The 13,370-nt window shown below is 49.2% G+C and overlaps 1 protein-coding gene across 5 annotated transcripts in view; it reads left to right on the top strand.

Moving 5' to 3' along the window:
- The window catches only part of Zdhhc18 (zinc finger DHHC-type palmitoyltransferase 18), a 33,989-nt gene that overhangs the window by 7,412 nt on the left and 13,207 nt on the right, over positions 1-13,370 (top strand). For all 5 annotated transcript variants that reach the window (XM_057784877.1, XM_057784875.1, XM_057784873.1 and 2 more), the window contains exon 2: positions 61-221. In XM_057784877.1, coding sequence (XP_057640860.1) covers positions 61-221 — 161 coding nt within the window. The remainder of the gene's footprint in view (positions 1-60; positions 222-13,370) is intronic.

Consider the following 13,370-nt stretch of genomic DNA (forward strand, 5'->3'; position numbering starts at 1 on the left):
CTCCCGCTGCACTTGAGGGAGAGGCAGCCCTGGGGTAACCTGAGCTCTCTTCTCTCCTAGCTGTCCCTACCTGGCCCGCAGACTGACCCTGGCCGTCCCTATCATCGCTGCCGTCCTCTTCTTCTTCGTCATGAGCTGCCTCCTGCAGACCAGTTTTACTGACCCTGGCATCCTACCCCGGGCAACCATCTGTGAAGCAGCTGCCCTGGAGAAGCAGATTGGTGAGCCTCTTACTTCTAGCCCATGATAGCTTCCCAGCTCCATGGTCCCGGATGTGAGAAGAGGCCTGGTTGCCTCGTCCAGCGCTGTGCTAGGAATTAAGGATAGAGCAGTGGGCGGCAGGCTGGGGCTGACTCTGTAGTAGGGGGAGGAGGAGATGAGCAAGCAGGTGAATAAGTAAACAAACTCTGGCAGCCAGGGTGCCAGGCAGCGCTTTCAGCTGTCCTCGTCTGTGTGACAACGGATTGGCCGCTAGCCTCTGAGGTCATTTTATTATTCGTTTCCTATTCGTTCACTTAAATGAGACACAGCGTTTATGTACATGGTTCAAGCTCACACAGCCGAAGCCAGGCGGTGGTGGCTTCCAACACTCGGGAGACAGAGGCAGGTGAATCTCTGTAAATTCCAGAACAGCTTGGTCTACAGAGCGAGTTCCAGGACAGCCAGAGCTACATAGTGAGACCCTGTCTCAAACAAACAAAACAAATGGCGGAGTGGGAGGGAAATGGGAGGAGGTGGAAAATTTTAATTAATAAATAAAAAATAAACAAACAAAACAAAAACAAGTGAAAAAGACCACACAGTAAGTGTAGGAACTGTGATGCCCTTATAGGCGACAGTTGATATGAGCCCCTGCTCTTAGCTCTTTTTTCTTAGCTCTTTTTTTTTTTTCTTTTTTGGTATAGAGTAGTCTAGACTGGCCTTGAACTCACTGTATAACCGAGGATGGCCTTGTTTCTGCTCTGTCTGCCTTCACCTCCTAAGTGCTGGTATTATAGGCGTACTGCCCCACACCCGGCTAAATGTTTGTGTGCTCTTTATTCATTCAGTCATGAAACTTTTTTTTTTTTTTTTTTTTTTTTTTGGTTTTTCGAGACAGGGTTTCTCTGTGGTTGTGGAGCCTGTCCTGGAACTAGCTCTTGTAGACCAGGCTGGTCTCGAACTCACAGAGATCCGCCTGCCTCTGCCTCCCGAGTGCTGGGATTAAAGGCGTGCGCCACCACCGCCCGGCTGAAACTTTTTTTTTTTTTGGTTTTTCGAGACAGGGTTTCTCTGTGGCTTTGGAGCCTGTCCTGGAACTAGCTCTCATAGACCAGGCTGGTCTCGAACTCACAGAGATCCACCTGTCTCTGCCTCCTGAGTGCTGGGATTAAAGACGTGCGCCACCACCACCCGTCTGGTGACAGGAATGAAGGAAACTGACGATAATCTCTGTCCTCTTGGAGGTCAAGGTGACATTCCAGGGTACCAGAAAGACAGTAAACAAGTAAGAAGGATGTTAGAGAAGAGGCACAGGACTGGAGGGGGCGCTATGAGGGTGGTGTATGAGCAGTCATCAGCCTGGGCAGAGGAACAGGCAGGTGCGGCAGCATAGAGCATAGTCTAGTTTAGTTTAGGTCAGGACAAGCCCTAGATGCTACCGGAGGAAGAAAAGGGTCCCCCTACAGAGCTGAAAGTGTGGAGGAAGAAAAGGCTGGGTGTCCAGAAAGAATCTGCCTGCCCAGGCCTCTGAGTAATTAACCCTTTATTCCTCCCAGAGGAGAAAGAGCCAAGCCCAGGGCCTGGGCTGTCATCTAGCTGGCCCCACCCCAGCTCCTTCCTGCTGAGAAGTGACTCGGATGTTTGCACACCTCCAGGGTTTCCGGTCATGGCTGGCTACTTGCCCTAAGAAGGCAGTAGACACATAGGCTTTTAAGTGCCTACCTGGCCTGGTGAGGTCTAGTGACCAGCTATGTCCATCCCCAGGAATTATTTTTGCTGACTCTGAAGCAGCTGGGGAGGGCCTAGGAGGAGATACCTCTCAGCTTTGTCTGTTCTTCATGCTGCCTCCTCCTCAGCCCAGGAAGGGGGTGGAGCTTGGGGGGCAGCCAGGGCAGCCACACCCATGGTCTTCCTTTAGAAGACCTCCTTCCCCTTTGCACTGCTCTGGCCTCCCCATGCAGCTCCTGACCAGCCACTGGGTTCATGTCCCCTTCAGTCAGGCTAATCCTGAGGCAGGATTATATGCAGCTCAGCCAGACCTTTGTCTGGCTGCCTAGAATCTGGAATCCCCTGGCTTCTGAGCTGCTTGGCCAGTAACAACAGTAATCCCCGTGTCTGGGGAGAGCTCAGATCTGTGTCCTGTACCGTCCACTGTTGTCCCCACAGATCTTCACATCTGCAGAGAGTGATCCCAGATGTGTTAGTGCAGACTCCAAGCAAGGGCAAAGGGCAAGGGTTGAAGGGAGAGGGGGGGAGTAGGTGCCCTCTTCCCATACTCCAGGCCTTGGTTTAGGGATGGCAGCAGGGATACATCCCTCCATCCTTTTATCTCCACGTTAATGTCCTGTGTCCTGGGTCAGACATTTGATGACGCATTCCCACAGGGTACAGGGTGGTCATGATGAAATTGTTCTTCGCTGGGGTGTTCGGGCAAGGGAGATAAGGACATGGGTGTCTGGTTTGCCTAATCACTCTTCAGGAAGCTAGTGTTAGCTAAAGAAAGGGAGGGATGGGGCTGGAGAGATGGCTCAGAGGTTAAGAGCATTGCCTGCTCTTCCAAAGGTCCTGAGTTCAATTCCCAGCAACCACATGGTGGCTCATAACCATCTGTAATGGGGTCTGGCGCCCTCTTCTGGCCAGCAGGCATATACACAGACAGAATATTGTATACATAATAAATAAATAAATATTTAAAAAAAAAAAAAAAAAGAAAGGGAGGGATGCAAGGATAACTGAGGAATGGGAGCCTCCCGGGAGCTCTCCTTGCTGCAGTGGGGACATCTGAGAGGTTTGTGGTATCCCCCAGGGAGGACATGGTGGGTTCATGCAGTTAAGTGCTGGTTCTATACAGTGCCTCCTGGCAGCCAATGGATGACAAGAATCTTTTGTTTTGTTTTGTTTGGGTTGGTTTGATTTTTCGACACAGGGTTTCTAATAGTAGCCTTGGCTGTTCTGGAATTTGCTCTGTAGACCAGGTTGGCCTCTAACTCACAGACATCCACCTGCCTCTGCCTCCTGAGTGCTGGGATTAGAGGTGTATACCGCCACACTGGATGACAGGAATCTGATGCAAAGCCTACCCTATGTGGTCAGAGGTCAGTGTTAGGTGGAGAGGTCTGACAGGAAAGAGTTGGGATGAACCAGGAGTGTCTTCTCTGTGAGACTTTGGGAGTTGCTACCCTGTGAAGTTTCCCTGGACTTCAAACACAAGAAACTGTGTGCAGGGAGCCCTGTAAGCATGGGAGAGCAAAGGGAGGACAGAGGCGGAGGGAGCAGGCCACAGTGGGTGAGCATGCTGATAGTGCCATTAGGGAAACCATGGTCGGAAGGCTCCTGGGGCTGGGAATGAGACTCACCTGAGAGCGGCAGAGCGGCATCGTGACGACCTGCTTGAGTTGGACCTGGAGTTTGAACTGTGGTTAGGAAGCTTCTGTCAGTTGAAACACATTTTCCTGAAAGGGTCTAAGGTTCCTGAGCCCTCTGGCTGTGAGGTGAGTGGATGTTCTTAGGAACAGGAACTGATGGGGTTGAGGGGGACTGAGCCTTGCAGCTCCAGCAGGGACAGCAGGGGACCAGCTCCTTCCAGTTTGGGAAAGCACCTGAGGTAAACTGAGGCAGTTGGCCACCTTCATAGCGGCGGGCAGCTTCTCTGTATCTCTCCAAGGCCCCGGGGCAGGTATTCCTAAGGCCTTCCTGGTCCAGTGGGAGACAGCTCACTCAGGTGTTCACCTAGGCCTGGCTGCACTTACAGGACAGATACAAGGCTCGCTCTCTGGGGTGTCCTGGGATACTCACAGCCTGTCCCATCAGCTCCTAGTGTCCTCCCCTGTACCCAGAGCTCTTTTCAGGGCGGCCTGCCTCATCTTCTCCCCAGGCTGGTTCAGGGCTCTACTGACTGGGCCATTGCTCCTGTTTTGCCTCTGTCCCTCTTGAGCTTAGAATTTTAGTGGTTCCTTAGCGCCCCAGCTTGCTCTCCCGAATACCAGAATACCAGTCATTGGAATTCAACTGCATGACTTTTACCCTCCCCATATCCCAGCTCTACCTTCATTTCTTTCTTTTTTTTTTTTTTCTTTCTTTTGTTTGTTAGTTATTTTGAAATAGGGTCTTCCTATGTGTCCTTGACTGGCCTGGATATATATGAACTCAGTATGTAGACCAGGCTAGTGCTCCTCCTGCTTCTGTCTTTCCTGGTGCTAGGATTACAATTCCTGGCTCACCTAACTCCTCCCATCTTTTTCTTTTTGCAAAACTTTCAAGTGGTTTGCCTGCGTGTTGATATGTGTACCATCCACGTGCATGCCTGGTGTCTGCAGAGATCAGAAGAAGACATTGGATGCCCTGGAACTGGAGTTGGGGTGGTTATGAACTACCATGTGGGTGCTGGAAACTGAGCCTGAGTCCTTTGCAAGACTAACATGCTCTTAACCGCTGAGCCTTCTCTCCAGCCCCTCCCATCATTTCTGTAATGGTTTCCTTCAAATGGCTTGCATTTTTTGCTTGTTTTTTTTTCCAGTGAGACAGGGTTTTTTTCCAGTGAGACAGGGTTTTCACTGTATACAGCCTAGGCTCTCCTGGAATTCACTATGTAGACCAGGCTGGCCTTGAACTGGCAAAGACCCTTCTGCCTCTACCTCCTGAGTACTGGGATTAAAGGTGTGAGCCACCACCTTTCCACAAATAGCTCACTTTTTTGTGAGACTGGTCTAAGTAGCAAGTTTCAGACCACCATAGTGAGACCCTGTGTAACTCCTCCCAAAAAATAATCACTTTCCAATATAGCCTTATGCTGTATAACAATGCTTTAGTCAGTGACAAGCCCATGTGGAACTGTGACCCCCTCCCCCCACGCCACCTAATGGAACCAGAGCCGTCTTTGTTTGTGGAAGTGCTTCCTCTGACATTTGCATGGGGAAATCACCTACTGACACAATGACGTATTTCTTGAAACTGCTCCTATATGACATGTGACTATTTTATTTATTTATTTATTTATTTATTTATTTATTTATTTATTTGGGTTTTTCGAGACAGGGTTTCTCTGTAGCTTTGGAGCCTGTCCTGGAACTCCCTTTGTAGACCAGGCTGGCCTCGAACTTACAGAGATCCGCCTGCCTCTGCCTCCCAAGTGCTGGGATTAAAGGCGTGCGCCACCACCACCCGGCTATATATATATTTTTTTTTTTTAAATTTTTTATGGTTTATTTAGCTTTATTTTATGTGCATTGGTGTGAAGGTGTCAGATCCCCTGGAACTGGATTTTCAGACAGTTGTGAGCTGCCATGTGGGCGCTGGGATATGAACCCGGGTCCTCAGGAGGAGCAGTCAGTGCTCTTAACCGCTGAGCCATCTCTCCAGCCCCCGGCTATATTTTATTTTATTTTTTTTTTTTTTTTCTTTTTTTTTTTTTTTTTTTATTCTTTTTTAATTAAAATTTCCACCTGCTCCCCGTTTCCCATTTCCCTCCCCTCCTCCCAAATATTGCCCCCTCCCCCCCCCGGCTATATTTTAAAAGAGAAATTTCTGTCGGCTCTGCAAAGACCCTTATGGGAGAGCCGGGTTACAGGGTTCCTGGCCATTAGGGTCGCTGTTGAAGTCGGTACACAGAGGTGTGTGAGGCTTTCTGTACAGGCAGAGAGCTTCCTTTTGCTCGAGTAAAAGGATGGAGAGAGAGGGAAATAACTTTCTCAGACCATGAGTCACCAGCCTAGCAGGAAACTCCCTGGGGGGCGGAGCCACAGGAGGCCTGCAGCAGCCCTCCCCCACTTCCTCCCTCCCACTCACCAGATCCCAGGGATGTGGGACCTCAGGGCCTCTGGGCCTTTTCCTTTGCTTGCCCTATTCCCCCTAGTGAATGCTGCCCACCCGTCCTTACTGAGCTGGTATCTGATTCTATCTGGTGTATTTCCACTTTTTTTTTTTTTTTTTAATTTTAGTTTGGGTTTTGGGTTTTGGGTGCTTGCTTTGTCTGAGGCAGGGTTTTCTATAGCTCAGACTCACTAAAGATGACCTTCACCCTGAGGTGCTGGGGTTATTAGCGTGTGCACCACTGTACCCCATTCACACGGTCCTGGGGCTCGGCATCAGGGCTTTGTGATGGTAGGCGAGCACACACCACCAACCGAGCTTATATCCCAGCCTGACTGATGGTAGGTTTTGAGAGAGGGCTCATGGGGTCGCCCAGCTGTCCTTTAATCCCAGCCGTTCTGCCTTCACCTCCCATTTGCCAGGAGCACAGGTGTGTGACATCTTTCTGGCTCTCTTCTGTATTAGCACTGGTGCTGTTTAGAGTATTTTGTTTTTATTTTTTTATAATTTATTTAAATTTATTTTATGTGCATTGGTGTGAAGGTGTCAGATCCCCAAGAACTGGAGTTAGGAACAGTTGTGAGCTGCCATGTGGGTGCTGGGAATTGAACTCGGGTCCTCTGGAAGAACAGTCAGTGCTCGTAACTGCTGAGCTATCTCTCCAGCCCCCTTGTTTTGGTTTTTTTAAGGCAGGATCTCAACCATGTGTTCCAGGCTGTCCTCTAGCTCACAGAGATCCACCTGCCTCTGCCTCCCAAGTGCCATATGCCACTGTACTTGACTCTTCTGTATGTTCCCCCCTCCCATTAGATTGGTGGTGTGCCGATGTGGTTGTGACAAGGTGCGTGGGTGTGTGGGAGGCCTATGTTTTACACAGTGGTAAATACGTAATAATCATCACACTCATGACCCCCCCTCCCCCCCAAAAAAGGGCTCTATTCTTTTTTTTTTTTTTTTTTTTTTTTTTTTGGTTTTTCGAGACAGGGTTTCTCTGTGGTTTTGGAGCCTGTCCTGGAACTAGCTCTTGTAGACCAGGCTGGTCTCGAACTCACAGAGATCCACCTGCCTCTGCCTCCCGAGTGCTGGGATTAAAGGCGTGCGCCACCACCGCCCGGCTGGGCTCTATTCTTTTTTGGGGAGAGTGGGTTTGTTTGTTTTTCAAGGTAGAATCTCACTATGTAGACCATGCTGGCCTCAAACTCATTGAGACCCACCTGCCTCTGCCTCCCAAGTGCTGGGATTAAAGGTGTGTACCACTACACACACCCAGTACATTTTTTTTAATGTACATTGCTGTGAGAGTGTCAGATCCCCTGGAACTGGAATAGTCAGTTGTGAGCTGCCATGTGAGTGCTGAGAATTGAACCCTGGTCCTCTGGAAGGGCAGCCAGTCTCTTAACCGCTGAGCCATCTCTCCAGCCCCGCTGCTGTATTCTTGCGTATAACACCAGTGAGTAACGATGGGTTAGGCTTTAGTAGAATGTCATTTCTCATTTGCATGCAGTCTTACCAGGTTCATTTTGCCCATTTTAGAGGTGAGGAAACTGAGGCTCCAGGAGGCTGAAGAGCTGACAGGCAGCCTTGCCACATCTCACAGTGAAATCAAATTGATCCCAAGTCACCCATGGTGGCAGTGGCATTGACTTGCACTGCTTTTCCACAGCCATACAGTTACAGCCTGTGTGATCGTCCTGTGTCCCCAGGCCTCACACTAAGCCTCGTAGGTGGCAGGGCCCTGCCAGCCTCTGGGATGAGCAGAAGTGGTCTTGTGGAGATTACAGTGACTAGATCTCGAACTTTATGGTTAACCTTGAGCTGGTGCTGGGGACAGGGAGAGTGCTAACTACTGTGGGGGCAGTTGGGTGGCAGGCAGGCAGTTCCTTCCTTAGCCTTCTCTGGAGCTGCGGCCTGCCTAGCATGTGACACTCAGGGCTCTACTTGTAGCATTACAGAAAGAAAAGCCTTTCCAGTAGCCCAGGCCCACCAGTCCTGATGGCCAATGACAGTCTAAGCCCAAAAAAGGCTGAGCTTCTGGTTGAGGGTGGTGGTGGACTTGCTCTGGGGGCAACAAGCTGTTGTTGGTAGCGGCTGAACAGAGCAGGTGGCCGGTAGACTGACTCATTATCACCCCTGCAAGCCTCCTTTGACCAAACTGACCTCCGTCCAGCACCTGAGCGGCACCTGTGCTCAGGCTCTTGTTCCCTCTGGCTCTTGGAAGTTTCACTTTGTCAAACTCTGGAGGGGAGCAGAGCTTACTACCAGAGACTCCCTCTGTTTTGTGAGAGAGACTAAGGGTTCCTTGTGCCCTGAGGAGGGTTTCTGGGGTCCCGTGAGATTCCCAGTAAGTTCTCCCAATACTAAAGAGGGTCTGTATCTTTCATTCACAGATGGCTGTATTCCAGAGGTTTCTTTATAACTTGCTGTGTGTCCGTAGTGTTCCTATAGCAACAATAATAGTGTCAGTTTATATTTACAAGACTGGCATCCCTCATCTGGAAATCTTAAATGCTTCAAAAGCAGAGACCACAGCCAGAAAATTCCACACCAGCTCCCAGCTGGCAGACTGCGCTGAGAACACAGGTGTAGTAAAAATCGTCGACAAGTTACTCTCTGGAGCTAGGTAAGGTGGCTCGTGTTTTTAATCCTAGCAGAGGCAACAGGTCTCTCTGAGTTCAAGGCCAACCAACAGTGAGATCCGGGCCAGCCAGGGCTACGCAGTGAGACCCTCTCTTAAAACAGTAATGAAAATAAAAATTACCTTCTGGCTATGTGTAAAAGACCTGTATAAGCCGCGCGGTGGTGGCGCACGCCTTTAATCCCAGCACTTGGGAGGCAGAGGCAGGCGGATCTCTGTGAGTTCGAGACCAGCCTGGTCTACAAGAGCTAGTTCCAGGACAGGCTCCAAAACCACAGAGAAACCCTGTCTCGAAAAACCAAAAAAAAAAAAAAACCTGTATAAAACCTGTGTGGCTTGGGTTCCTCCGCTCTCTAGACATGTCATTACCTATAGGTAGATATTCCAAAATCTGAAAAATGCCCAAATCTAGAACACTTCTGTTTTCTAGTATTTCAGCCTCCCCTAGGCTCTTGCTAAATGCTAGACATTGTGTTAAACCCACTTAGTAAATTCTTAGCCAGTCTTCCCAGCAACCATCGGGGGTGGAGCCGATTCTGTTCCAGTTTATTCATTTATGTTGCAGAGAAGCTGATTTGATCTGCCTAGCTCAGTAAGTGGTTGGGTAGAGATGTGTGTCCATATATCTTACGAGCTTGAAAGCCCCTGTAAAGACGGGGACAGCAGTGGGTAGGAAGCCAGGGGCCCGGGGGCAGCGGGTCGGGGTTTGGGGTCTGGTAGGAAGTAGTCATGTCAGTAACTTGGAAAGAACTGGGCCTTTGCCTGCTGGCTTGTTCTGGTTCCTCGGTCAGGACCAAGGTCAGGGACTCCCGGGACTCAGCACTGTGACTCAGGCTGCTGTGCACTTCTTCCTGCCTCACCGCAGAGAGAGGCTGGGACCTCCTGATCTCTCTTCTGCTGCTGAGGAAGAAACCGAGGCTCAGAAGGGAAAGAGCTTCTTTTTTTTTTTTTTTTTTTTTGGTTTTTCGAAACAGGCTTTCTCTGTGGTTTTGGAGCCTGTCCTGGAACTAGCTCTTGTAGACCAGGCTGGTCTCGAGCTTGGGAAAGGGCTTCTTTAGTGGCAAGTAGAACTCCAGACAGCACTCAAGCCCAGTGTCCTCAAACTTCCCAGCCTGCGCCTCTCGGCTCTCCTGTGCACAGCTGCTAAGTAGGCACTTACCAACCGCCAGTCCTGGAGCTTAGACCCTTATAGCCTTGGCACTGTGCTCCTCTTCTCTACGGGTGAGGCAGCCGTTAAGTCACTTACCCAGGAGCACCTGCTTGTAAGTGGAAAGGTCAGGACTTGAACCCCTAGCCTGCCTCAGCCTTAAAGCTTGTCTTCTTCCTGTGCTTACTGATTCCTAGCTCCTTTTTGCTCTTTTTTTTTTTTTAACATTTACTTATAATAATTTATTTTACATTCCAATCAAGGTTCTCCCTTCCCCCCTCTCCCCTCCCAACCATTGGGAGTCGACAGTTTCTACCTCCTAGTTCTGCCCAGGACTGCCCTTGATGAAGGGATGCATGCAAGCAAAATACTGTATACACAATAAATAATTAAATCTTAAAGAGAGGGGGCCCTAGAGGTGCAGCTCAGTTGGTAGAGTGCCTGTCTAGCATCACAGGCTCTGGGTTTGATACCAGCACTGCAAAAACTAGGTGTGAGGCCAGCCTGGGCTACAATGAGAACCTGTCCTGTCAAAAGGATAAATTTGTCTCTGGGTAAGCCGGGCGGTGGTGGCGCACGCCTTTAATCCCAGCACTTGGGAAGCAGAGGCAGGTGAATCTCTGTGAGTTCGAGACCAGCCTGGTCTACAAGAGCTAGTTCCAGGACAGGCTCCAAAGCCACAGAGAAACCCTGTCTTGAAAAACCAAAAAAAAAAAAAAAAAAAATTTGTCTCTGGGTGGTGGTGGGACACGCCTTTAATTCCAATCTCTGTTTTTTTTGTTTTTTGTTTTTTGTTTTTTAAAAAAAAGACTGTCCTGGAACTCACTTTGTAGCCTAGGCTGGCCTTAAACTCAGAGAGATCCACCTGCCTCTGCCTCCTGAGTGCTGGGATTAAAGACATGCGCCACCAAGCTCAGCTGTTCCGTTTTAGGATTTATTTTTATTTTATGTGTATGTGTGTATGGGTGTTTCGCCTCCATGTATGTCTGTATACCACATACATGCAGTCCCCAGGGATTCCAGAAGAGGGCATTCTTTTTTTTTTTTTTTTAAGATTTACTTATTGTTGGGTGGTGGTGGCGCATGCCTTTAATCCCAGCACTTGGGGGACGGAGGCAGGTGGATCTCTGTGAGTTCGAGACCAGGTGGTCTACAAGAGCTAGTTCCAGGACAGGCTCCAAAACCACAGAGAAACCCTGTCTTTTTTTTTTTTTTTTTTTTTTTTGGTTTTTCAAGTTCTGAGATTAAAGGTGTGCGCCATTAATTCTTTAGAACTGAAGTTGCAGCCACCATGTGAGTGCTGGAAACCAAACTCAGGTCCTCTCCAGAGCAACAACACATGGGCTTAGCCACTAAGACATCCTTTCAGCGCCTACGTTTTTTATTTTTATTTTTTTAAGGTTGAAGATGTTGAGATGGTCTCCTACAGTCCTAGCTTTCTTCCATCTTGTTAGGTAGCCAAGGCTGAGCTGGAATTCCTGAATCTCCTTTCGTCTGCCTGCCAAGTGCTGGGATTACAGAATGCCTGGCCAGTCTTGTGTTCTTTGTTTATTTGAATTATATATGTATGTATGTGTGCCTGTTTGAGTTTGTGTGCACCATATGTTTTCAGGTGTCTGAGAGGCCAGAAGGAAGTTGTGCAGTACAGGTTGTTGTGAGCTGTTTAGTGTGGGTACTGAGACTGTATTTAGGCCCTCTGCAAGAGCAATAAGTACTTTTTTTTTTTTTTTTCGAGACAGGGTTTCTCCGTAGCTTTTGATTCCTGTCCTGGAACTAGCTCTTGTAGACCAGGCTGGCCTTGAACTCACAGAGATCCGCCTGCCTCTGCCTCCGTGCGCCACCACCGCCCCGCCCGGCTGCAATAAGTACTTTTAACTGCTCAGCATCTCTCCAATCCTCATCTTAGAGTGTTCTGCTGCATGTATGCCTACAGGCCAGAAGAGGGCACCAGATCTCATCACAGATGATTGTGAGCCACCATGTGGTTGCTGGGAATTGAACCTGGATCCTCTGGGAGAGCATCCAGTGCTCTTAACCTCTGAGCCATCTCTCCAGCCCTCATCTTGTGTCTTAAGAGACTCTGGGAAAGTGTTTGGAGCTAGGAAATGACCTGGAAGGGGTATTGGAAAGGAGGTAGCTGTGTGTGGAGGAGCTGGGAGAGGGAGTCTTCTGGAGCGATTCTGGTGATACAGGCCTGGCTTGCACTGGGCGACCATCTGGAGAGAACACACTCAGACCCTATGACTGGCCAGGCCAGGATGAAGGGAGGAAGTTATCTGTAGAGAGGTTATAGTAGTTACTTGTCACTGAATAAAATGTCTGAGAAAGATAACTTAGGGTAGGAGAGGAGCAGCTTAACTAGAGAGATGGCTCAGCGGTTAAGAGCGCTGACTGCTCTTCCAGTGGAACCAGGTTCAATTCCCAGCACTCACATGGCGGATCACAATCATCTATAATCCTGTCACAGGGGATCTGTCTCGAGATCCTGTCTCAGAGTTTCTCTTTGTAGCCCTGGCTGTCCTGAAGCTCACTCTGTGGACCAGGCTGGCCTCGAACTCAGAGATCCTCCTGCCTCTGCCTCCCAAGTGCTGGAATTAAAGGTGTGTGCCACCATGCCCTGCTACAGTTGCTCAGGGTTTCGGAATCCCATCCATCATGGCAGGAAGAGGCACCCAGGGTTGGGAATATAACCTTCAAAGACCCGCCCCTTTGACCTGACGCTGCCTTCTAAGCCCTGTCTCCTTGAGGCTCCACAGGCCCTCATGACAGTGCAGCCAGCTATGGGATGAGTTTCACGAGGGGGGGTCTCAAACTGCAGCTTTACTCTCTTCACCAGCCCTATGTAGTTTTAGACTTTTAATGTATATAAATGTCTTGCCCAAATGTGTGTCTACGCACACCATGTGTGTGCGTCCTCAGAGGCCAGAGGCAGTATTGGAGCCTTTGGAAGTGGGCTTAGGAATAGTGATGTTCCAAAATGGTGTTAGAAACAGAGTTCTGGTACTCTACAGGAGCAGCAAGGGCTTTTAACCACTGGACTCTCTCCAGCCTTTTGTTTGTTTATTATTAGTAGTATTATTATTTGAGCCAGGGTTTTTCTCTGTTTACCAGGCTGGCCTTGAACTGGCAGAGACCCACATACCTCTGCCCCACAAGGCTGTGCCACAGCCGGACTCCCCTTGTTTATTTTTAAGACAGAGGGGTTTTTGTTTTGTTTTCAAGACAAGGTTTCTCTGTAGCTTTGGAGCCTGTCCTGGAACTTCCTCTGGAGACCAGGCTGGCCTCGAACTCACAGATTCACCTGCCTCTGCTGTAAGACAGAGTTTTATGTAGTCCATGTTGGCCTCAAATTTGTCACAGCTGAGGGTAGCCTGGAATTTGTGATTCTCCTGCTTCTGCCTCCCAATCACTAGGATTGCAGGCATGCCCGGCTCGAACTGGGATAATTTCTATTATTTATGTATTGGGGATGATACTGGAGATTAAACCCAGGGATCAGGTGTGCTGGGTAAAGCGCTCTACCTTTGAGCTACAGCTCCACTGTGCTGCTGTAAACTGTATGAAAGGCCTCAAATCTAA

Source organism: Chionomys nivalis, chromosome 11 (assembly GCF_950005125.1).
Source record: "Chionomys nivalis chromosome 11, mChiNiv1.1, whole genome shotgun sequence".
Lineage (NCBI taxonomy): Eukaryota > Metazoa > Chordata > Mammalia > Rodentia > Cricetidae > Chionomys > Chionomys nivalis.